The 24,151-nt window shown below is 38.2% G+C and overlaps 1 protein-coding gene and 1 pseudogene across 19 annotated transcripts; one reads left to right on the forward strand and one right to left on the reverse strand.

Moving 5' to 3' along the window:
* The first annotated feature begins 1,276 nt into the window (after nucleotides 1-1,276).
* On the forward strand, nucleotides 1,277-2,353 carry LOC140812357 (histidine-containing phosphotransfer protein 4-like; annotated as a pseudogene).
* Nucleotides 1,966-22,809, reverse strand: LOC140811434 (pentatricopeptide repeat-containing protein At2g34400). 19 transcript variants are annotated; one of them, XM_073169313.1, is made up of 9 exons: nucleotides 22,687-22,809; nucleotides 14,440-15,374; nucleotides 13,340-14,316; nucleotides 11,755-11,894; nucleotides 5,318-5,456; nucleotides 4,898-4,971; nucleotides 4,277-4,363; nucleotides 4,141-4,194; nucleotides 1,966-3,914 (listed from the first exon to the last, which is right to left on the reverse strand). In XM_073169313.1, the coding sequence occupies exons 1-3, from the start codon at nucleotides 22,735-22,737 to the stop codon at nucleotides 13,341-13,343; spliced, it is 1,962 nt and encodes a 653-aa protein (XP_073025414.1). In that variant the 5' UTR covers nucleotides 22,738-22,809; the 3' UTR covers nucleotides 1,966-3,914; nucleotides 4,141-4,194; nucleotides 4,277-4,363; nucleotides 4,898-4,971; nucleotides 5,318-5,456; nucleotides 11,755-11,894; nucleotide 13,340. The 19 variants fall into 19 exon arrangements, with proteins under 19 accessions (XP_073025414.1, XP_073025417.1, XP_073025418.1 ...); XM_073169316.1 differs by lacking the exon at nucleotides 4,898-4,971; XM_073169317.1 differs by lacking the exon at nucleotides 4,277-4,363 and having other exon boundaries at nucleotides 4,158-4,194.
* Nucleotides 22,810-24,151: the final 1,342 nt, after the last annotated feature.

The raw sequence follows: 24,151 nt of genomic DNA on the forward strand, positions 1-24,151 counted from the left end.
TTATATTAAAAAGTTATATTTATCATTCAAACTTTATAAATGCAATGGATTTTTCTCAAAATAAGGATTCACAAATTATCTTGTGAAGATATATTAAAAATTAAGAAAATTAAAGATATTATTTTCTGTAGATAGTAACATAGGACATTAGCAATTTAATTATACTCATTATGCGTGAGTTAATAAGAAATATTAAAATAGATGTCATAAGAATCAGTAAAAAGATTATTTATTTTTTAAAATATTATAATTATAAATTACAAATAAATGACAGCATTCAATCAATATATTTTATCAGTACGTCAATACTTTTATATGATGATAGATTGTTATAATAATATACACTTTATATGTTATCAAATATAAATGTATAATAAATTAAAGGTGACTAGGAAATTAGAAATATTCAATAGCAATGATTGTCATTTTACATGAAAGAAAATAATAGCCAACATCATAAAAAATAAAAAAAATTGCAGATCATTGATTGCCCACAAAATTGTAGTAACCGAATACTATAATAAAATATATGCATTTGTTGAGAGAATACGACAAATAATGAAAAAAAAAAACCAATATTATAAAAAAACATGAGAAAAAAATTGAGTAGCCAAATCATTTTTTAAAAATTAAACAAATATATATTTTTTTCCAAATGAGTTACATATGTGTGTAATTAACATGAATTGTCAAAATTTACAATACTATTATAATTATATTTTGTCGATTTGTTTCGAATTCTAATTACTCCAACATATGTTTTCCACGAGCAACGTAAATGCATTATTTTCAGTATATACAAATACGTGAAGAAAAGGAAAGGGATGTTGAATTTGAATTTTTGTGTGACAGAGAAAATATTTTGGAATAATGAATCTAGATAGAGCTCAAAATAAAAATATATTTTTAACTGATTGAAGGTAGTGATATAGAGGAACATTCACTATGCCGAGTAGCAATAGCGACGATTGTCTCATCCTCTGCGGATTTCGTATCGACATCTTTTTTTAATAAAACAGAAAACAACCCAATATGATTATCTATGTTTGTTTTATTATACAAAGATGGACATTAATATATAATAGTTAATTAATAAACTTGTATGTATGTATGTATGTATGTATAGGTGTGGATGGAAAGCTCAATGATGCACCATAAAACAAGGAATAAAGGTTGTCCAGCCACTTTAATTTTTTTTTTTTTTTTTTTTTTTTTTTTACTTTAATTCCCTTGTTCCTTCCGATTCTCTCTAAAATAGCTTATCGATTATGAGCCAAAGCACCCATCATTTAAGATTCTTTTGGTATCTCCTTTTCTTACAAAACTGCATATATTTACACTTGAAAGACAACATAAAAATTTACAAACAATCCAACGATTACACAACATGGGTTGATATGGATAACAATGATTTTGAGGATAAAAAAGTAAAATTTTAGCAGACGAAGAAATGTGGACCACCTCCTTGAGTCTTTGTCTCAATTATACATCAGTCTCTCTTATAAATAGCGCACAAGTTAGTTTAATATATCTATCTATATATTAAAACAAATCACTTTACTAAGTAATTCTTTTTACTGTAAATGGAGAGAAATCAATTGTGACGTCAAGCTGCCTATATGAGAAAAACACTATTCGATCATGTCAAACCAATATGATACAGATTTCATTTCGATTAATTTTACAAGAAGCTTATGATTAATATTTTATTTCATTCATATTTATAAAAGCAGGCTTCTCAACTCTCCATTAAAACAATATCTGGAAGCATTTTTTACCCCAAATACACTCACTCATGATCATATTGATAACCATCATACAATAATATTGTTAAGCCACATGCATCTATAAACTAATTATAAGTTAATACTCGGGATTTAAGGATACCTGCAAGACGAAGAAAAAACTATTTTTACAGAAGAGGTGGTAAACCTATTCTACTCGGATTCAGCTCGATTTATAAAAAAAAAAACATTGAACTGACAATGTGAGCTTATCTCGAATGTGATTCTCAAATTTTGCACTATAAAAGCCTAACTACTTGACAAGAACTATGGTTGTAAATACAATTTTGAAATATTTTTTTGACAGGAATAATGGCCCATTTGACTTTGAAAAACTAGACAACGTTATGCATAAATTCAAAAATAGCAGCTCCAGGTAATCCAAGCATAAATCATATTCTGGAAAATGGGTAGATTTTTTTAGATTTAAAAGCGTGATTGTTCTTCTTTCCTGCAGGATAGGAGCAAAGAAGGTTAAAAAAGAATGCACACAATTACAAATATGCCGCAAGGCTGGCAACTTTGCAAGGCATGGTATTTTATGCCAGCTTCAATCTTCATATATATGATAATTACAATATTTCATCTAATTAAGTCTAAACTCCATCAGCTGATATACATCATATATAGCAAAGCATTGGATCTTTTGTTGTATGCATGTCACTTGAATATTAAATAAAACCCATATGTACGGTTGTATCATACATATGGGATTGTGGAGCATATATTTAACCAGTTCATCTATTTAAGATCGTGATTTGTCCTTTAACACACTAAATACCCAACTTATATTTCTCAGATATATCATTTTAGACGGGGTTTTACATATTATTTGTCTTTCGAAAAGATGGTACATGATTTCACATATGATTCAGAATGAATCTTCAGTTTTTATTTATGAGCAATATCTGAAAAACTTTTAATGTTGGGCATGCAATTCATGTATCTATTGCAGGTGCATGAAGACATTCCAAGAAGTAAAGCGACAAAAGAAAGCTCGAGAGCTATCTCCAAGTCTTTCAAATTTTTATATAAAAATGCTTCATCACACAAAACGTGTAAAACAATTAGGGTACATGCTTTATGGAAGATGAATCCGATCAAATAAAAAATTCTTTAAATTTCATTGTAGTTTCTTCCTCAAATTACATTAAATCGATAGGCTCAAACAAATTACCAAAATATCTAATTCTGTGTTCCCACAAATAAAATTAAATATTTTCATGCTAACATCACCTACTAACACACCACAAGACACCCGTCCACTAAAAATAATGAGTCTGCCTTTGTATGACATTTTTTTTTAAATCTTATTTTTGTTTTTGTCAAATTTCAGATAGCAAGAGAAGCACGTTAATTATATCCTAACTTTGTAAAGAGATTATGATGTCAAAGAAATGAATGTGGTTCCAGAAAATGATTGATTCAATGAAGAAGGATTATCTTCGAACTGGAAATATATATATATATATATATATAATGTTTAGTTTCATGTTGTATGTATAAATATCTTTAATTTTTCTTAATAATCTATCAAAATCTCAGACAAATTTGCAGCTTCAGTCTCCACTAAAAGCAATTAGTAAATAAATGGTGAAAAAGTGGAAAATTCGAGATTTTTCAAAATAAGGTCAAATTCCAACCTAAAATTTTTAGAGAAGAAAAATCAGAAAACATCACGAATATCATACAATGTTATAGCATTCTATCATGAAGAAAAAATCCCTCGTTGTGAATGTACTCTCCTCTTATCTTTACTCAAAACACAAAACAAGATCAATCAATCCCAGGAAAACATAATTAAGATAACCATAATTTAAGTTGAAACAACAAAAAATGGGGGGGAAAACCATAGCATGATGACACAAGGGAATTTGAGAAAGTGAAATTGACCTACACTGCTTCAGTATCAATTGAACCATATATTCAATGAGTTTGAAAGGAAGAAAACATAAACCGTCACACAAATCTATCTTCATGAGTAAATTCAAGAGATGTCACATACCACCAAACATTTGAGACAGGATGAAGTGAATCAAATCAGGGAACCAATCCAACATCTTTAAAGTATCCATGCTTGAGTGCAAGTTTGGCTGTGATTCAATTGCTGGGATCATAATGCAGCATTTTCTGAAAAAGGAAATACTCATCGGTGATCAGATTATCTGATCTATTTACTTTCTTATGGTTTCTAAGCAGTACAAAGACCTTTGACCAGGCCCTCTCATTTAAGTTTATGTAAGAGGTGAAAAAATGAGCTACTTCGCTGAATGATCATCTCTTAAAGGCCACTTAATTGCATCCAAACTCTATTTTATATCAACCTAATTGCATCTTCGAACGGAAAAGAACTTACGTAAAGGAGGTCAATACCAAATGCATCAAGATTTGGGACCACGGTAGCAAGGTCCTGTAAAGAAAGGTAACAATTAAAACTTACGTGCCCTTGAGTTTTGTAAGCATGAAATAAAAATTGCTCCAACTCCAATCACTTAGCTGGCCATTTTGGAAATGTACGGTTAAAATCAGGCAGAGAAGACACTCCAGGCCATACATATTCATTTGGAGTGCCCATAACTCTACATGACGGATCACAGAAACATTAGATAAATAATAAATTACGTCAATCAAGTTTAAGAATAGAAGTTGATTCTTCGGAATCAAGTCTTGAGAAATGATTTGATTTTAAACTGAATATGTAGAAATAACATTTTCACGATTAATCATATTTGGATCAAGTCCACCCTCAAAAATAGGAAGGATCATGGATGAAAAAAAAAGACGAGAGAAATTTTATCTTAAACAGTTAAGATGCAAGTAAACCGCCTGCGCGACTAAGCAAAACATACATGAGAAGGGAAATATTTGTATCATTTTATATGCATTGTGCACCAAAAAGAAAATCAAATAGCAAATGTGAATAATGTTAGCATGTTAAGAATACTCTTCTCAGATTATCAACGAGTGACATCAGAAGAAGGGACAAGCACAAGAAGAGAAATATTGTTCAATAGTCGTATCACCTAAAAATTTGAAAAAGTTTTAACATTTCAGAGTCCCTGAGAAACAACGGTTTATGGTTCGCCATTTCATCAAATATACAACCCACTGACCATATATCCACAGGAGTGGAATAGAAGCGCGATCCAAGTAGTACTTCTGGAGTCCTGTACCACAGTGTCACAACCTGCATAAAAAAATATTAGTGGCTCAAGAAAATAAATTGCATTCACTCATTAAGGTGAAAATTCATTTCACATGTTGGTTTAGAGATGACTAATAGGAAACGAAATTGAACATGTTTGCCACAGGTTGCATCTTGGCAAGAGCAGCTTATATAAGAGAAAACAAAGAAGCTAATAGAAGCATTTTAAATTGTAGAATCAACAAGAATAACTAAATAGAAAATTCTCAAAAGATGAAACTATGTAGACAAAGCAAATATAAATGAACGATCATATCCAGGGAAGTTGAAAATTGATGTAGGCACACTTAAGAACAGCATAACAACTATCAAGTTCTAAAACATTCACCTCATGTGTAAGAGTCCTGCAAGAATACATGCCCTGGCCAATCCAAAGTTTGCAAGTTTTAGTGAATTGGTACTTTGAACTATCAGCAAGTTTTGGGGCTTCAAGTTTCGATGAAGTACATGATGAGAATCTCTCCCCCCTTTTCCTCTTCCCATTTGGATTCCAACCTCATCAACCCAGATTCTTAAACCTCTGAGTTTCTCCTTTTCAATCTCCACCGTCGCCGGCGCCGGTCGGCGGCCGTCGGCGGGTCCACCCTCTTTTTTCCTTTTTCAAAAAATCAGAAATTCAAAATTTTGAAATTATCAGTTTTCAAAATTCGCCTTTTTCCCGGTTTGAGTCGTAAGCTGGTGGGTCGTCATGTTCGCAAATAAGTTTACAAATTTCAGGGATGGTTATGTCGCTTCACGATCTATTAATAGGGATGAGACAGTTAAGATCGATTTTAAAACGTTCACTCTGAGATCGAGCTCCGATGGCAGATCTATATGGTGGTCCGAAAGAACTAGAAATGCTTGCTATATGCTGGACTTTAATCGCGACGAGGCTAGGTGGATTAGTCTCACCTTCAGAGAATATATTCACTTAAACCAAGCAGCCTTGTCTTTTCGCAGATTCAGGGGAAGGAATGCGGTTTTCACGATACAGAGGTTCAACAATAAACGTGGAAGTTTTATTGAACTGTCTAAGTTCAACAAGCTGGGGAAAAAGTTCATTACTATTGTACCAAGTGAAGAAGAAGCAATCGGGTGGATTAAATTATCAAAGGCACTGGACAAGCTGATAACAGGAGATTATCACAGGCAATTCGCTCAGAAAGGAACTATTTACGGCAAAAATCATCCAATGTCGGGAATGAATCAACAGAAGAAGTGTTTGGAGGAGAGGCAAAGCAGAGAAGATCTTAACCCAGATTCTGATGTCAGTAATAAGAGGCAAGTTAAGAAGAATTGGAAGGAGGCTATTATCGTTACCAGAGGCAGAGCAACTTCTTCGTGGAAGCTAATCGAAGAAGTTCTCCAGAAATCAACGACATCAAACATTAAGCTATTTCCATTTCAAGCTGACAAAGCTCTATGGTGGCCCTTGAGTGCGGAACAGTATACCTTCTACATAAACTTAAAGAAAGGATATTTCGATTCACGAGTGTCTTTGGAATTTGATAGTTGGTCCACAGGAATTAATACATCGGACTCCGTTGAAAGCTGCTGCAATAGTTGGATATGGATACGAGGATTACCTTGGGAACTATGGTCACCAACTAATTTTAAAATTATTGGGGATCTTTGTGGGGGATTGTTGGCCATCAGCCCCGATACTCTTCATTTCAGGATGCTGGGAGCAGCGAGGATTAAGGTGAAAGGAACTGAAGGTGGTTTTATTCAAACAAAGATGAGCATACCATTGGAAGGAAGACCTACAGAGATTAGAATCCGGGTGGAAACATTCGATTCTAAAGGTTACGAAGAATATGAAAAGCAGACTTATGCTCAAGTAGTCGTAAATGGCAAGAAGATATTGGCAGGTTGGGGAAACAATAATATTTACAATACTTTAGCAAGGTTTGAAGATGGGGATAACAAAAACAACATGGGGAACACAAACTTCGAGGACCTACATTTGCAAGAAAAGATTGATGCGGCAACAACAAAGGTACGTGGGCCGGAGAGCTGGAGGGGCATTTCAGAAGCGAATCAGGGGAAAAATTCTCCACAAGAATCACAAAAAACATCCACGAGGATATCCGAATCAATGAAGGCAGGAAAGGTGCTGAAAATTCTAAGGAATATAGATCCTAAAGTTGTAACCAGGTTTAAAAGCTCTTCTATTGGATCCATGGAAAGCAAAAACTCTGAGAATTGCGACAAGCGGCCGGGTATCGGTTTAAACAATAACAAACCTCAGCAGTTCTGGAAAACTTATCGCCGAAGAAGCAATTCAGAAGAGGTTGAGAGATCTGAGTCACAGATAGTACCGGAAAGTGTTACTCAAAATATTCATGCCAAGTACCTGTGCAGCAGAGAAGAAGCGAAGGAGAAGGAAGACTTGGAGGACATTGAGTTTGATATTCACATGATGATTTGCTAGAAGGAGAGTTTGATTCTATCGACTCAGAAAGTGTGGGATATTTCATTTCAGAAGAACCTGAACAGGTTGAAGATGATGCTGTTGATTTGGAGGTTTTGTTCTCAACTCCAACGCATACAAAGAGCAAGTTAAACGATGATCCACGAGAAAATATGAAACCTTTAATGGGACAGATACTTAACGGTAATCAATCTTCCCTTCCATATCATTACGTATCGTTAAATGCAATTTTATCATCTCCTTCTATATCCTTGGGTAAGTCTAGTGGTCTTATAGGGAGTGGGGTAGGTAATGTTGATGAAAAGTCTAGTAATACCAGAGATACACCAACGCCGAAGGAGGGGGAGGTTAAGGAATTCCTACAACAACAAGGGGCAGGGGTTGGGATAGATGAAAATGTAGGAGAAAGAGATATGCAGTAGAAGGGTCGCTTGAAGAGGGAAATGTATAGACTTCAATGCGGAATCAGTTATGAAAGAGGTTCCACTTCGAGGGGTCCAAATTGTTTTAGATGAAGATTTGCGCTTGGAATATCAGAGGAGGGGGGGCGGTAAGGAGAAGACAACTAATACGGGCAGTAATTCAAAAGGAAAGACCGGACATTGTGATTCTTTTGGAAACAAAACGTGAAAAGATAGATACTAAATTTGTGGCAAGTGTTTGGAAATCCAGATTTGTTGATTGGGTTTGTTTGCCATCGGCGGGTAGATCGGGGGGAGTTCTTGTCATGTGGGATCCAAGAATAGTCAAAGTCCTCAGCAACCTGATTGGGGAGTTCTCGGTTTCGATTGAGATTTCTAATTTAAATGACATAAGTTGGTGGTTTTCCGCTATTTACGGGCCTGTCAAGCCAAGGTCCAGAGAATTGTTTTGGGATGAAATAGCGGGCTTGAGAGCAATATGTGGTGAATTTTGGTGTCTAGGAGGAGATTTCAATGTGGTGAGGAATTTGGGAGAAAAACTAAACAGTAATTCAATGACTACAAGCATGTCCTGCTTTGATGCTTTGATAAACGAGTTGGAGCTTTTTGATCCACCATTGCTAAATGCAAAATTCACGTGGTCAAATTTCAGAGTAGTCCCAATTTGCAGTCGGTTGGATAGATTTTTATTTACAGACGGATGGAGAAAGTTATTTCCAAATTACAGACAAACGGTGCTCCCAAGACTCACATCAGATCATTGCCCAGTCTTGCTAGATACAACTAAGCTGAGATGGGGACCAGCACCATTTAGATTTGAAAATGCATGGCTTGCTCATCGAAAATTCAAGGATTTAGTAAGGATTTGGTGGAACAAAGAGGGTGCTCAGGGGTGGGATGGATACAAATTCATGCAGAAGCTGAAAATAGTCAAAAGAGAGGTAACAGAATGGAATAAGGCAGTTTTCGGAGATGTAAGGGTTAGAATCCATGAATTGAGCAACAGAATCAAGGAACTGGAGGGTCTTGAATCGGCTGGTCTTTGGACAGAGGCATTGAATGATGAGAGAAGAGTGGTAAAATGCGAACTGGAACAAGCAACATTCACAAATTTCCAGATTCAAAGCCAAAAAGCGAAAATTAATTGGTTACAACAAGGGGACCAAAACACAAAATTTTTCCATGCTTTATTAAATAATCGAAGGAACAGAGCGTTGATTGAAAGTGTGGAAGCGGATGATGGTAGATGTATCACCGAAGAAAAACAAGTTGAGCTTGAAATTATAAATTTCTACAAGAAATTGTTCTCGAAGGAAGACAGGGAAAGAGGAAGATCAGGAGAGACGGGGATGGGTTTAGAAGGCATGGATTGGGCACCGATTAACATAGATGAAGCAGAGATACTGGAAAAACAGTTTGACGAGGAAGAAATTAAAAAGGCAGTGTTTGAATGTGATGGAACAAAAGCGCCGGGTCCGGATGGATTCACCTTGGCATTTTTCCAACAAAATTGGGATACACTTCGAAGGGATGTGTCAAAGGTGTTCACGGAATTTTATGAATCTGGGATCGTGAATGGAATCACTAATGAGACTTACATATGTCTCATTCCTAAGAAACAAGATGCGCGAAAGATTAAGGATTTCCGACCTATTAGCTTGGTCACGAGCTTGTATAAAATTCTGTCCAAGGTTCTGGTTAATAGATTGAGAAGGGTTTTGGATAACACCATAGCAGAAAACCAATGTGCATTTATCAAAGGACGACAGATACTTGATTGTTGTCTTATCGCGAATGAGATGGTGGAAGAATATCGTCAAAAGCGGAAAAAGGGATGGGTGCTTAAGGTTGATCTAGAAAAGGCATATGACAATGTCGACTGGCAATTTTTAGATCTTGCACTACTTAAAAGGGATTCGGGGAGCGAAGGAGGAGGTGGATTAGGGGATGCGTATCTACGGTCTCTTTCTCGATATTTGTCAATGGGAGAACTTGTGGGAAAATTAAAGGGGAAAGAGGGCTACGACAAGGGGATCCACTATCACCATTTCTTTTCAATATTGTTGTAGATGTGTTGGGAAGAATGGTGGATAAGGCGAGGGAAGCTAATGAGTTTAAGGGGTTCGAAATTGGAAAGAATAAGCTGCAAATCTCACACTTACAGTTCGCAGATGATGTTCTTTTCTTCGCAAGCTCACAGCTGGACTTGTTGGTCATAGTAAACATTCTCAAAAGTTTTTCAATTAGATCTGGATTGAAAATAAATATGGGGAAGAGTGTTGTGCTCGGATTGAATTACCCGGATGAGGAAGTGGATGAGATGGCTGCTACTTTTGGGGGATTAAAAGGGTCATGGCCGATCAGGTATTTAGGCTTACCTTTGGGAGGAAATCCTTCAAAGATGGAGTTTTGGGAACCTGTTATCTCAAAAATGTCGAATAAATTGGCCAGCTGGAAGAAAGCCTATCTATCTAGAGGTGGGCGTCTCATTTTGATTAAGTCCGTCCTTTGCGCCTTGCCATCTTATTTTATGTCCCTATTCAAAGTACCGAAGAATGTGGCAGCAAAATTGGAAAAGTTAATGAGGAATTTTTTGTGGGATGGTGACGAAGGAGATAAACATTGTCATGTGGTAGGTTGGAAACAGGTGTGTAAACCAAAGGAAAAAGGAGGTTTGGGATTGGGGAATATCAATCTCAGAAACAAGGCACTACTAGGAAAGTGGTGGTGGAGATGCTCGACAGAGAGGGGAACGTTGTGGAAAAAGATTATCAAAAGCAAGTACGGTTTGAATGAAAATGGGTGGGATCTGGGGTTGGCGGAGAAAACGACATTTAAAAGTATGTGGAAGTGTATCTCTCGGTCTTACGAGTCTTTTCACCAACTAATTAGAGGGGTGCCAAATCAGGGTAATCGCATAAGATTTTGGGAGGACATCTGGGAGGGAGGGGAGTCATTTATGGTCAAATTTCCTTCATTATTTCGTATTTCTACCACAAATAATAAAACGATCAGTCATTTCTATCAGGTCTCTAACACGGGGGGTTCCTCTTCATTGATTTGGGATATTAGGTTTAGGAGAGATTTAAACGACGAGGAGTTACGAGAGTTCGTCATTCTGTTAGGAGTCTTACAAGGAGTTAGATTGAATTTAGGTTTGGGGGATTATAGAGTTTGGTTGGGGGATTCGTCGGGGTTGTTCTCTGTCAAGTCTTTTTACAGCTCTTTTTTCAACAATTCAGAATTTCCACATTTCAATTACTTCACATATATCTGGAAAGTAAATGTACCACAAAAGGTTAAGATTTTCTCGTGGATCGTCGCTTTGGGGAAGCTGCCGACATGTGACAAGATGCAAAAAAGATGGAGGAGTTGTGCTCTATGGCCTCAATGGTGCAGCTTATGTCGACACGAGGAAGAAAGCCAGGACCACATCCTAATACATTGCTCTTTCGCTCGGTGCATATGGATCAAAGTTCAAAGAGAAATGGGAGTTCAATGGGCATTTCCGAATCAGGCTAATGATCTATTAGATGCTGACTCCGAATGCCCACTGCCAGCATCACTGAAGGAATTCTGGCAGATGATTATTCATGGGGTTTTTTGGTCTTTATGGTTGGAAAGAAATAGAAGAATATTTGAAGATGAACAAGAGTCGGTCGATCATGTATGGGACAAAGTAAAATTCAGAATTGCAAAATGGACGACGAGCTTGCAAAAATTCGGTCATTTATGTGTAACAGATGTAGTTAGAGATTGGAAGTTTGTTAGGTCGGGCCATTAGTTTTGACGGCCTTACAGTTTAGAATATGATTACGTTGGAGTTAGTTGACAGCGGATTTCTTATCCGCGATCAATTGTAAACCAATTCATTATTAATATATAATATTCTAGTTTTCTATCAAAAAAAAAGAGAATGACAACAACAAATACCATGAAGTATTTGATATAGAATCCTCTGCGGTATTGAAGATTGATGTAAACAATGTTGACTAGCAAGCAAAATATTCTCAGCGCATTTATTTCAAGGTCTGGAATACATCAGTACTGCAGAGAGGTGATGCTCACTTCCATTTGCATGAACAAAAAAAATAGACAAAGAAAATTAACAAGGATTATTTTTCTTAGTCTTTTACAATGCAAGAGTAACATCCAAGCCTCGCCACACCTAGAAATTTATATCGACGACACAGATAAATGAAGACTGAAGCAGTAAGACAGAGTAGTTACGGAAACACTTTTACCCAAATATAATATAACTGTTTCTAGCTGATATACTGACAGCAAATTCATAAACCCAGAATCCTCCTATATAAGTCAAGCATCAGATAAGAGGCCACTAACTTTAACCAGATGAGGATTCTGGGAGAATTCAGGGCAAGAATCCATGTGTTTCTTCATTGTATTTGCTTGTCAGTATGGTTGGAACGAAGTAGACGGATTTTTTACCGCTTAGAAAAGTCGGTTGAAAAATGTTGAGACAAGATTAAATTCGGGCATCTACCTAGACAAATAAGCATGCAGAGTTTAAGAACTTCTCGATTTCAGACCTAGTGAGAAGTTGAAATTACATATGTCGTTGACTTGATATGGTTTTTCGTCTTTTTTCTTTCTTCATGTGCAGATCACTTGCGCGCTATTTGTAACTTTTGCTTCTAATTAATGACTATATTATAGTTTACTAAAAAAATATACTATTTTAGTGTAACAGTACTCAGCAAAGGAAAAGAACTGACACATTTGTAGCCTATAACTCAATTTTCACAGGCAACAGAATCACTCATTAAAAGCTCTCATGCCAATATTTCAAAATCTGACAATGTTCGCTTCAAAGCTCAATACTCCACCAGATACAAGCTTGCACTGTCCTTGAACCATTATGATGCATGAAAAAACTTGATTAGATCCCTACAACTGTGTATTAACAGTAAAAAAGGTGCAAACTAAGTTTGTTACATTTTCAAAGGTTTAGAAAGATAAACATATATGCAACCAACTGAAAAGATTATTTTTAAGGGTTCCAGAAACCCATCATGGATCATCTACGATCCAACCAAGGGTTGAGGATTTTATAATCCATAGAGAGGAGTAGACATGTTTTGTCGAACCTCCATAAATCCTTTGTTCTTTACCACTTTCATTTACTTTTTTTTTGCATCCATTTACTTGTTTTAATTTTGCTTGTTTGATTGATCAAGGGGATTTAGACTGTGTAAACTCGTAAACTTTGCAAAACAAATATTAAAAAAGCTAAAAAAAACCATAGTACCTAATTCAGCTCCTTATAGCTTATAACACCACGATTAGCATACATCAAAACTATAGTCACACAAACACTGATTGTTTGATCCGAACAAGTAAGATAAATTTCAATGAGTTGAATTTAGTACATTGTAACTTGATATGATCAAGTGTTTAATGACACTACTTAATACTAAAGCTGGTTCGTCTATGGTAGTAGCTTTTAGAGACATCTTTCAAGTACCAAAACAGGAGTTAAATGCTTTGGTACCTTATATGTTTATGACATTAGCATATTCAATTTGGAGTTCAACATCCACATTATCAATTTCCATAAGCAGGTCCTCGTATAGAATATTAAGAACTTGGTGAATCTGTTGTGCATCTTCAACTAACAAGTCACCAGCATGAAATTCGCGAAGGTCACCATCCATCTCAATCCAGCTACATCCTGGAGTTTTAGTAACACCCTTCTGTTTCATCAAAAATCTCATCCTAGCAGAATCATCCCACCTCTTCATATCAGCATATATTTTCGATGAGATAACATAATTACCAGAGTTTGAAGGCTCTATCTCTAAAAGAAGCCGCATGACCCTTTCCCCAATATCAACGTTTTTGAGCTTCTGGCATGCACCAAGTAATGCACCCAATAAAATCTCGTCTGGTTTCTGTGGCATTTTCTGAATAAAGTCCCAAGCCTCATAAACCCGTCCAGCACGAGATAGAAGGTCGACCATACATGAGTAATGCTCAACTTTTGGAGTCAGCCCAAATTTTGAGCTCATCAAATCAAATAATCGGTACCCTTCATCCACCATCCTAGAATGAACGCAAGCAGAAAGTACCCCCACAAATGTGATGTCATCTGGGAGAGTTTTTCCTTCTTCCAACATGTGATGGAATAGGAAAAGGGAATCTTGTGCTCTTCCATGAAAAGCATGCGCAGAGATCATAGCATTCCAAGAGACCTCGTTTTTCTTGGCTATGCTTTCAAAAACTCGAGATGCGTTGTCCAAATTCCCGCACTTTGCATACATGTCAACTAAAGCTGTAGCAACATAAATGTTATGCTCATATCCATTCTTTGACGCGTATTCATCGACCTGTTTTCCAATTTCCAAAGCACCAATAGAAGCACAAGCAGTGAGAACCGCAATTAGAGTGATTTCATTAGGTTTTGTCCCTGTCTCCTTCATCACAGTGAACATCGAAAGAGTAGAATCCGACAATCCATTTTGTGCATATCTGTTTTAAACCACAGGTGGAAAAGGAAAAGGAACAAAAAAGCATCAAGCTCGCAGCAATAGAGAAACGTTGATCAAGAATACAGCAATAACAAAAATAAAATGAATAAGTTTGTAGACCGACCCAGTAAGCATTGCGTTCCAAATGACCACTTCTTTCCTTTTTATGGAATCAAAAATCCTTCTGGCTGAGTCCAAATCACCACACTTCCCGTAGAAGTTAATTAAAGCAGACCCAATGAAGGAGTTGAGTTCCATTCTCCTCGCCATAACATATTCCTCGATCCACCTGCCCAAATTCAAGTTCCCCAAGTCTCCACAGGCCCCAAGAACACTCACTAAAGTCATCTCATCAGGCTCGAATCCTCCCTTCCTCATTTCCTCAAACATCTCCATCGCCTCCGCAGCTAATCCCAACCTTGAGTACCCGGATATTATGGAATTCCATGACACCAAATCCCTTTCTTCCATTTCATCGAACACATTCCGTGCATAGCTCAGCTCACTACACCGCGAGTACATCGTGATCAAAGAATGAGCAACGTGGAAATCAGAAAGCAGCCCACTTTTCACAACCTCACTGTGGGTTGCTCCGCCCATTTTCAAGGCAAAAAGATAACCACAAGAAATGAACACAAATGGGTACGTGAAATTATCGGGCTTTATTCCTGAAAATCTCATCCTATCAAAAAATTCCAAGGCAAGATTGAATCTTTGCCACGTTGTGGTGAGGCCCCGGATCATGATGTTGAAAGCATACGAGTTGGGGAGTGGGATTCGAGGGAAGAAAAGGGTCGAGTAGTTGAAATCTTCGAGGTCAATGATTTTAGATAGTAAAAAATTTGGCATGGGCATGGGAATGGAGTTAACAAGCACTTGGGAGTGTATTTGCTCCACTAACCTGATTGTTTTGCAGCTTTTAAGAAGGAATAAGAGTCGATCGAAGAGGTCTCTGGAAGTTCCATGAAGAGAATGAGCAACAAATTGGCGGGAAATCTTGGTACGAAATGTCATCCACGCACAGCGGCAGCGGATGGATCTTTTTGAACCTGAATATTCCTGTAATACAGAATTGAATGAAAAACTGAGAAGTGATACTCAATGGAGAGTAATGATGCAAACTGTAATGCTTCGTGTATAATCCTACTCCTGTTGTTAAAATGTTGCAGATTATGGTCAAACTACGTACTGTTTGCACAATATTTGGTGTTGCGGGCGTGTCATGTGCGAAAATGCACCGATTTATGTGAAAATGATAAAATCTAACTTCTAAATATTCAAGCGACGTGAATTCTAAATTCGACCGTCAGTTATAGTCTCCTAAAACAAATGCGATGCCAAAATAAAGAAAAACTATTGGAAAGTGATGGAAATAAATCCCTGACATGATTTTGAATTTACAAAACTGTAGGAATTCATCAAAGACATGAAAAATATAATAACTTGTTGCTGAAATCTAAAACGAAAAAGCGTAGAGTGCTAGAAATTTGCTGGAAAACTTAAAAACTAGTGCTTGAAGATTGAATTTTGCAGAGAGCTTTTTTTTGCAGATTTGTCTGTGTAGAGTTGTGTGTGTGTGTCCATTGTTGCGTTTGCCGATGTCTTTTTCTTCCGACTGTTGTGCAGTTTTCTCCACTCCCCCATGATCTCCACTATCTGCTCCATTAATGCCACGATTTCTACCTATCCTCCCACTTTCTTTTTCTCTTCCGCGCTCAGTGATCAGTTTTGAATCGATTAAGAATTAGTCTGTTATGGGCTTATTTAATTGGGCTTTAGAATTAACTTGGGCTTGTAATTAAATTATTTTTAGCCCAAACAATTGCCCCCCGCAAGCATTGGCCCATTGGGCCAAAATGCTTGTATATAAATCAGTTTTAATTCTTTTGTTTGGAGCGGCCCGTGAGCATTTTCTTTGGAGTGAGCTTGTGATTTGTTGGGCCAAGCCCAATTCCTTAATGAATTTTTCACTGCCCAGTAGAATTCCCTCCCACAGATTCAAATCACGATCTTCTTTTTCCTTCTTCCCCTTCGGCGCTCCTTTGTCCGATTACTCTCCCCTGTCACTGCGAAGTCCCGTCGCTCCGCCAGCCTTACACCTCAACCGTGGCGACTCTCAAGCTCCTCCTAGCTGTTTTTTTTTTTTATGTCGATTGCTCTCTATCGCAGCCCAAAGACGCTATATGGCTCACGATTCCCCTCCTGCGCATTCCTATGAGTTCAGTGCCGTGGGAGCCATTTCTGGCCAAGCCACCTCCTTTGCGCCATAGCCCGTTGTGTTCACTGGCTCCGTTGCCGGTTTCGATCCCTTCCTTGTCGTCTCTGCGTCATCTACGGGCGTCCCGCTAAGTTTCAGCCCGTCCACTTTGACAGGGTCGACTGCTATTTCCCCTTCGAGCCATGGTCTCGCGCCCATTACAGCTTGCTTAGACTCCCTTTCGGCTGTTTTTGATTCACCTGTGCTAACCCCATCATTGACGGCGACAGGCTTCGTGGGATCCTCAGCCCAACCAACAACTCCCAAGAATTCGCCGCCTTCTACTGCTATTGGTAATATTTCTTCTTTCTTGGATTAAATTGTTACTTGATATATATCTTTTGTGTTTTGAACATTGAACCGCAATCTCATTCGTATTTGTGTGACAATAATCACCTGAACATTGCTTGTTGTCTTGGTGGGAGTACGATCTTTACCCTTCCTGCTTTGTATGGTTAATCTCGAGGTCTTCGAGAAGAGGGTTTGAATTCCTGTACCAGGGTCTTGTACTGATTCTTTTCTGGGATGTGGCGTCTTTATTCTTAGCAGGTAGCGTGGATTGCGAATTGGCCATGGGTTGGCCTCAGTCCTATGGTGCATTCGGCATTCACGCCGTGATGTTTTTGGAGTTTCCTTAACCACAGGTACCTTTTCAACTCTTACGTGAACTTATGTGCCCTTACATGCTGCATCACTCAAGACGACTCCCTTATCCTTTACATTATGCATTGCACTTCAGTCGGATCCCTTTCCCGCATACACGTATATGCATTTGCACTTCAGTTGGACCCCTTTCCCGCATACACGTATTTGCACTTCAGTTGGACCCCTTTCCCGCATACACGTTTACTTACTGTTCTTGCATGCGGTGGCTCCGCTTCTTATCTATTGATTGTTGGTTTGGTGTTGTGGTCATTGGGTGTTGGATGTGGTATGAGGATGAGTTTAATGTGATGTTGTGTATCGGATGTTGGGAAGGAGTTTATATTCGTTCTTAATTCCCTCAACCCAATTCATTCCAACAGTTTCAATCAAAACCATAGGTTGGCTTAAGACTCCCCACTCGAGGGTATCCTCTTCTTTGATTCTCTATCAAAACACAATGAATCCAATATGATAAAAGTGGCCTCCTGGTCAACTTAATGATCATCTTTATTTTTGAACCATCACAAATATTTACACTAGTGGCCCTAAGGCCTACTTCAAACAAAATCTCACAACCTGAAGCTAAAAACATACAAAAATGGCTGGTTAGCCTATTTTTCTTCCATCTTGGGGTCCGCATAACGTCCTTGTTCTCTTCTGTTCTTCATTATTACTCGATGTTGCGTTCGGTGAGCCCAACTCCCCGCTCGGTATGTTTCTTTCTTGCCCTTTTCTAAGTGGCCTAATGGCCACGGGTCTGTCACTGCACATGCAAGCAACCATTTATGCAGTGGCTGTATAGGCTACTTCACCATGATTTCTGGAAACATAAAAACATTGGAAATATCGACCGAATTCATATATAATGAGTGGCCGTAAAGCCGACTCCCTAGTGAAATAAATGGTCTTCCAAATAATGAAAGTGGCTTACTGTCCCACTTTCTCCGATCAATTTTATTTTGTTGAATCATAAACAACAGATATTTATTTCAGTGGCCCTAAGGCCTACATCACGTGACATCTTGAAATAAGGAACTTAATATATACAAAAGTGGCCCCGAAGGCCAACTCCCCACTGAAGAAGGACAACTCCCCCTGAAGATGAGCCTCTCTACTTGCTTTTATTTCCTCACCCGACTCCCTAATGAAACAAGATACCTCCAAAATGATGAAAGTGGTCTATTGGCCCACTTCATTTGATCAGTCTCATTATTGAACCATAAACAACGGATATTTACATCAGTGGCCCCAAGGCCCACATCACATTTAAGTCTCAAAATGAAGAACTACACATATACAAAAGTGGCCAATAAGCCTACTCTTATATTAAAACAAAACTTCCATGCTCTTCTGTTGTTTGCACAATGTTCTCATTCTGCTCTGTTATTTCTTCATTCCTCATTGTTGTCTGGTTTGGTGAGCTTTAACTCTTCTTCTAATTTGTTCAGTACCTGCTGCACATGTGCCTTCCATATAGAGGTTGCAGCTACCTCTTTTCCTTTTTGGTTCATTTCAATCCTCAACCTCTTCAATAAGGGATTGAATTATCGGCCTAGGCGGCACGATAACAATAGGCTTAAGGATTCTTTCCAACACCGAGCTTGGAGTTGGTGTTTGCATGTATAATGGACTTTCTTTCTTGCTATTGCTACGAATTTTGATAGGCCCAAAATCCCCATTGTAATATCTGGCCTCCACTGCACTTGCACTTGTTTGAAACGGCTGTCCATCAGCTTCTACAACCTCCACATCATCTCCTTTCCAAAATAACAACAGTTGGTGCATTGAGGATGGGATGCACTGGTTTGCATGGATCCAATCTTTGCCTAACAATGCTTGGAAGTTGGCGGAGGAGTTCACCACAAAGAATGCACATAAAGACGACATGCTCCCTACAGTAACATCAGCGGGGAACACTCCAATGGTCTTGGTGGTTTCCCCGGTAAACGCAGCAACAGAAACCTCAGTAGGGATCAAATCTTCTTCAGTTTTGCCAAGACTTTTTAACATCCTTACTGAAAGAACATTCACGGCTGAGCCATTGTCAATCAAGACCCTAGACACTGGTTTTCCATTGACATGGGCCTTGATGTACAACGGCCTTATGTGCTTGGTCATGGCCGGTGTAGGCTTCTCAAGTATCACCTGTTGAGGCTTATTTGGGTGGCCCTCCTAGATAATCACTCTCGAACTCCCTTCAGAGAGTTTATTTGCATGCTCTTTCTTTTGCACTGATCCTTGGGGCATCAACTCCCCATTCTCTTCTTCCATCATTTTAAATCTCTCGGGTAGTATCACCACTCCTGTGGCACAATCCACAGTGATGTGAAATTCTCCAATACAAAAATTGATTGTTTTTCTTGCTTGATCATCTTCTTCGCTTAACAAATCATCATCATCTTCAACAAACTTATCCTCAGTAGCGGATCTTCCAAACTTGGACTTACTCCCCACTGGCTCCCTGGAAACTGGAACATCAATTGTGGATTCATTTTTCAACTTAACGGACTCCTCTCTTCTTGCCACAGCTCTTTCTCTCAAAAGTCGTCTCTTTTGTATCCTAGTGGGTGGCCTAGGGAACTTTTTGTGTTGGGCCACTCTCCAAGACTCACTGAACTCCCCTCTGGCTGGAAGGACGTATCTCGGCTTTACTCCACTGCTCTCAATCATTTTTCCTTTTGGGATTTCGTATGAACGCCGTTCTCTGCCTTGATCGGCTGATAATTTTCTAGTTTCCACCCTTCGTGACTCAAATTCATATGCATTTCTCTTGTCCGAATACCTTTGGCGATGGTTGTAAGATGACTCCCCTCTAAACCATTGTTTTTCCACCACTGGTCTTTCAAGGAAATGTTGATTCCTCGGCCTAAAGGCCGCGGATTCACCAACATTTCTGGGGAAACACGGTTGAACTGTTCGTATTTGATCGGCACTATGTCTTCCATGGGCTTCAAACAATTGACCCTTTGGAATCCAGTATTTCTTGATTACTCGGTCTTTCACTGCAAAGGATCGGCTTCTTTTCTCATTGAGAAGATCCCTCAAATCTGTCACATTCACATTAACCAAGGCTACCGGGGGAAAAGGATCATCATCCACCGCCATAGACTCTTGTTTGTTGGGGAATTTCACAACTCCCTTGTTAATTCTATCTTGCAAAATGTTCTTGAACGCCCAACAAGATTTGGTGGCATGATTATAGGAGTTGTGGTATTTACGATACTCTCGTCCCTTCAGCTCTTCTGTAGGTGGCATCTTGTGATCAGGCGGGAATGTGATGAACTTTTCTTTCACCAAGAAGTCGAAAACTTCTTCGGTCTTTGATACATCGAATGTATACTGCATGTCTTTGGGGAGTTGGGAGTTGTTCTTCTCTGTTGGCTTCTTTTTTAGCAGGGGAACTGTGCAAGACCCGGCCGATTGCATCTCTGCCAATGCCACATCTTCCACCTTCTGATAATAAGATCCCATAACAGTTTTCTTCTTGTAGGACTCTTCCCGCAAGAGTTCTTCGTATTCAGCCACTTTGGCGGCTAGCTCGAAGAAATCCCTGAACTCCATTCCCTGGAATTTCTTCCTTAGTTCAAAATCCAGCCCTTTTTGTACCATTTTCACGAACTCTGTCTCCGGTAAGAACACCTTGCATCTATTCTTCATCTTTTTGAACCTGTCGATAAAATATTCCACGGACTCTCCTTTCTTTTGAGTGATTCTCGATAAGTCGGCAATGCACACTTCTGGTTCTGTTCTGTAGAATTGAATGTGGAATTGTTTTTCCATTTCTTGCCAAATCATCACGGAATTTCTGGGGAGTGAGGCATACCAAGCGAATGCGGTTCCAGTGAGGGAATTTGGGAATAGCCGCAACTTTAGATTGTTGAAGTTCTCCAAGTTGGCTAACTCCCCGCATTGAATGGTGAATCTGGCTATGTGTTCCATGCTGGACTGGCCATCTTCCCCGGAGAACAAACTGAAATCATGAACTCTATAACCCCTTGGATATGGGTTATTAATGTCTATGTAGTCTGGATAGGGTTTGCGGAACTCTGGGCGGCCAATTTGTTTCAAGGCCGGCCCATACAGCTCTTGAACAGCTTCTTTCACCATTTCTGGATCAATCCCGTGCATGTTCCGAGCTGGGAGTGAGTGATGGTAGTGATTTGCCCCCCGAGCTTGAAACCCTGCATTTAAACCAATTTTACCTCCTGGGAAGCCCCCATCCATTCCTTGATAATCCATGTGCGATATGTCATCATAAGCTTCTGGTTGGTATAGAGGATTCGTCACGCTATACACTTGAGTTTTCTTTGAGCTCCCCACTCCATGAGAATATGGATATGGCTGAGCCCTCCCTCCTAAGGTTTGTTCTCTCTTGTGATGTGGTGTATACCTTCTTTCTGGCTGATTCGGAAGAGTGAACTCCGGGCGGCGAGGATCGCCAGCCCTTGAGTTTCCAACTCCCTGGTCGAATTCATGGACTTGGTCGCTTCCCTGACCAGTCTCTTTGACGGTGGTATTTTGCTCCCCTCTGGTAGATTAATTCGGTCTACTCAGTAGAGTCTTCAAACAGTCGGCCATTGCCTTGGACAGGGCCAGTGATATTTCCTCAATCTTTATAGCAGTTAACTCTTCCATCACCTTGTTTGAAACTTGATCGTATGTAGTAGGAATCTGCAGATCTACTTCTTCAGCATGTGGTTCAACAGTAGGTTGCTCTGGCTGTGGAACCTGAGTTCCCTCTTGATTAGCCAGAGACTCTCCACTCTCCTGGTTGACGTTTTCTTTTCTCCTTGGCGCCATAGTGCGGGTCCCACCGGGCGTGCCAAAAATATGTTTGCACAATATTTGGTGTTGCGGGCGTGCCAGGTGCGAAAATGCACCGATTTATGTGAAAATGATAAAATCTAACTTCTAAATATTCAAGCGACGTGAATTCTAAATTCGACCGTCAGTTATAGTCTCCTAAAACAAATGCGATGCCAAAATAAAGAAAAACTATTGGAAAGTGATGGAAATAAATCCCTGACATGATTTTGAATTTACAAAACTGTAGGAATTCATCAAAGACATGAAAAATATAATAACTTGTTGCTGAAATCTAAAACGAGAAAGCGTAGAGTGCTAGAAATTTGCTGGAAAACTTAAAAACTAGTGCTTGAAGATTGAATTTTGCAGAGAGCTTTTTTTTTGCAGATTTTTCTGTGTAGAGTTGTGTGTGTGTGTCCATTGTTGCGTTTGCCGATGTCTTTTTCTTCCGACTGTTGTGCAGTTTTCTCCACTCCCCCATGATCTCCACTATCTGCTCCATTAATGCCACGATTTCTAACTATCCTCCCACTTTATTTTTCTCTTCCGCGCTCAGTGATCAGTTTTGAATCGATTAAGAATTAGTCTGTTATGGGCTTATTTAATTGGGCTTCAGAATTAACTTGGGCTTGTAATTAAATTATTTTTAGCCCAAACACATACCAAAAACAATAGCTCCCTTTGAACTCTTGATATAGCATATAGACTTGCCATGCTCCATCTTTTGATTACCTCGCTTCATATTCCAACCTAGATAGTTCTTGATCCTTTGAACAGCAAGTAATCTACCCACTGATTCGTTTAATGATATTAGTTGAACGAAATAAAGAAACTTATTAACATAAAAGTGATGTTATTTTCGTAGGACAATGACGTGATAATAAATTATTTATAATATTTTGTTTTTTTTAATGTTTAATTTGTTAATTTATATATTTAATTTTTTTTTTTGTTCTAGTAAATATTCATAGCTTACTCGAAATAATTCAAATTTGAGAAAATACAATTGTAGGTGATGATAAAATATTTGGGTAGAGTATGAATATCCAAACATCCGATTTTTGTGAGGTTGATGATGAAATTGAATATTTTACGGGGATAGGAAAAGAGATTAATATAACAAGTTAGGATAAAGAAAGAGATATCTAATCCTACCTAAACTCGATTCTTTGACATCCCTAGATTACTTGATTTTGATCGAAGATGAATTAGAAGGACTAGGTGTATCCATACGGGTGTGTTCAGGTCAGGTTGAAACAATAGTATTAAAAAAAATTCTCAATATGATCTTGACCCGACCCGAAACTCTATACCAATACCCGGACCAATCTTACAAACCCGGTCTGAATTTTTACTACACAATATTAATACATTATTATTTTAATTTAAAAAAAAAATAAAAAATTTCAAAACACATAACAATATTAATATTTTATTTTAAACACATAATAATAAAACTTGGACTAAATATGATATTTATTTTTCATTAGTTTAAATACTAACTTTATAATCTAATAGTAATTTCTAATTATTAATTAATCAACAAAAAAAAGAAAATCTAAAAAAATCACGATGAAAATATATGATATCAATATAAAATAAAATAAAAAGTCTTCGAACATCACAAATTAACTTTCAAGTTCCAAACTCCTCTTCTCCATCATTTCACACTTTTTTACGAGTCAAGCTGGTTAGGTGCAGGGTCAAGCGTTTAGCTTGTAATTGTAACTAGGGTTTGGTCCTCTAGCGTGCAAAATTTCCCAGCAGCTATATGGTCTTTCTCGAGGGTCTTAATTGGTATTTAGGTTGTTTAGGGGCTGGTTGTGGGGATCCGGACGCTAATCATGTTCTTAATTATCATTGGGACTAAATAATCAATTATAATAGACAGGGTCTAATTTTTTTTTTTAAAATGCGGAACGTAGTGAAATAAAACGTAAATACATCTCAGTATAAAAGTACAAGTCCTGTACTACATACATTTATTCGACTAAGGTTTAATAACTAATCTCAAATGTCCAAACTCTATCTCTAATCCAAGTCCGGAGCCTCCACTCTAATCACGATCTCTCCTCATCTTCTGGACCCTGAACCTGTCCCACCTGTTGTCAAGTACACATACAAACAA

The sequence above is a fragment of the Primulina eburnea genome, chromosome 14, assembly GCF_022965805.1.
Source record: "Primulina eburnea isolate SZY01 chromosome 14, ASM2296580v1, whole genome shotgun sequence".
Lineage (NCBI taxonomy): Eukaryota > Viridiplantae > Streptophyta > Magnoliopsida > Lamiales > Gesneriaceae > Primulina > Primulina eburnea.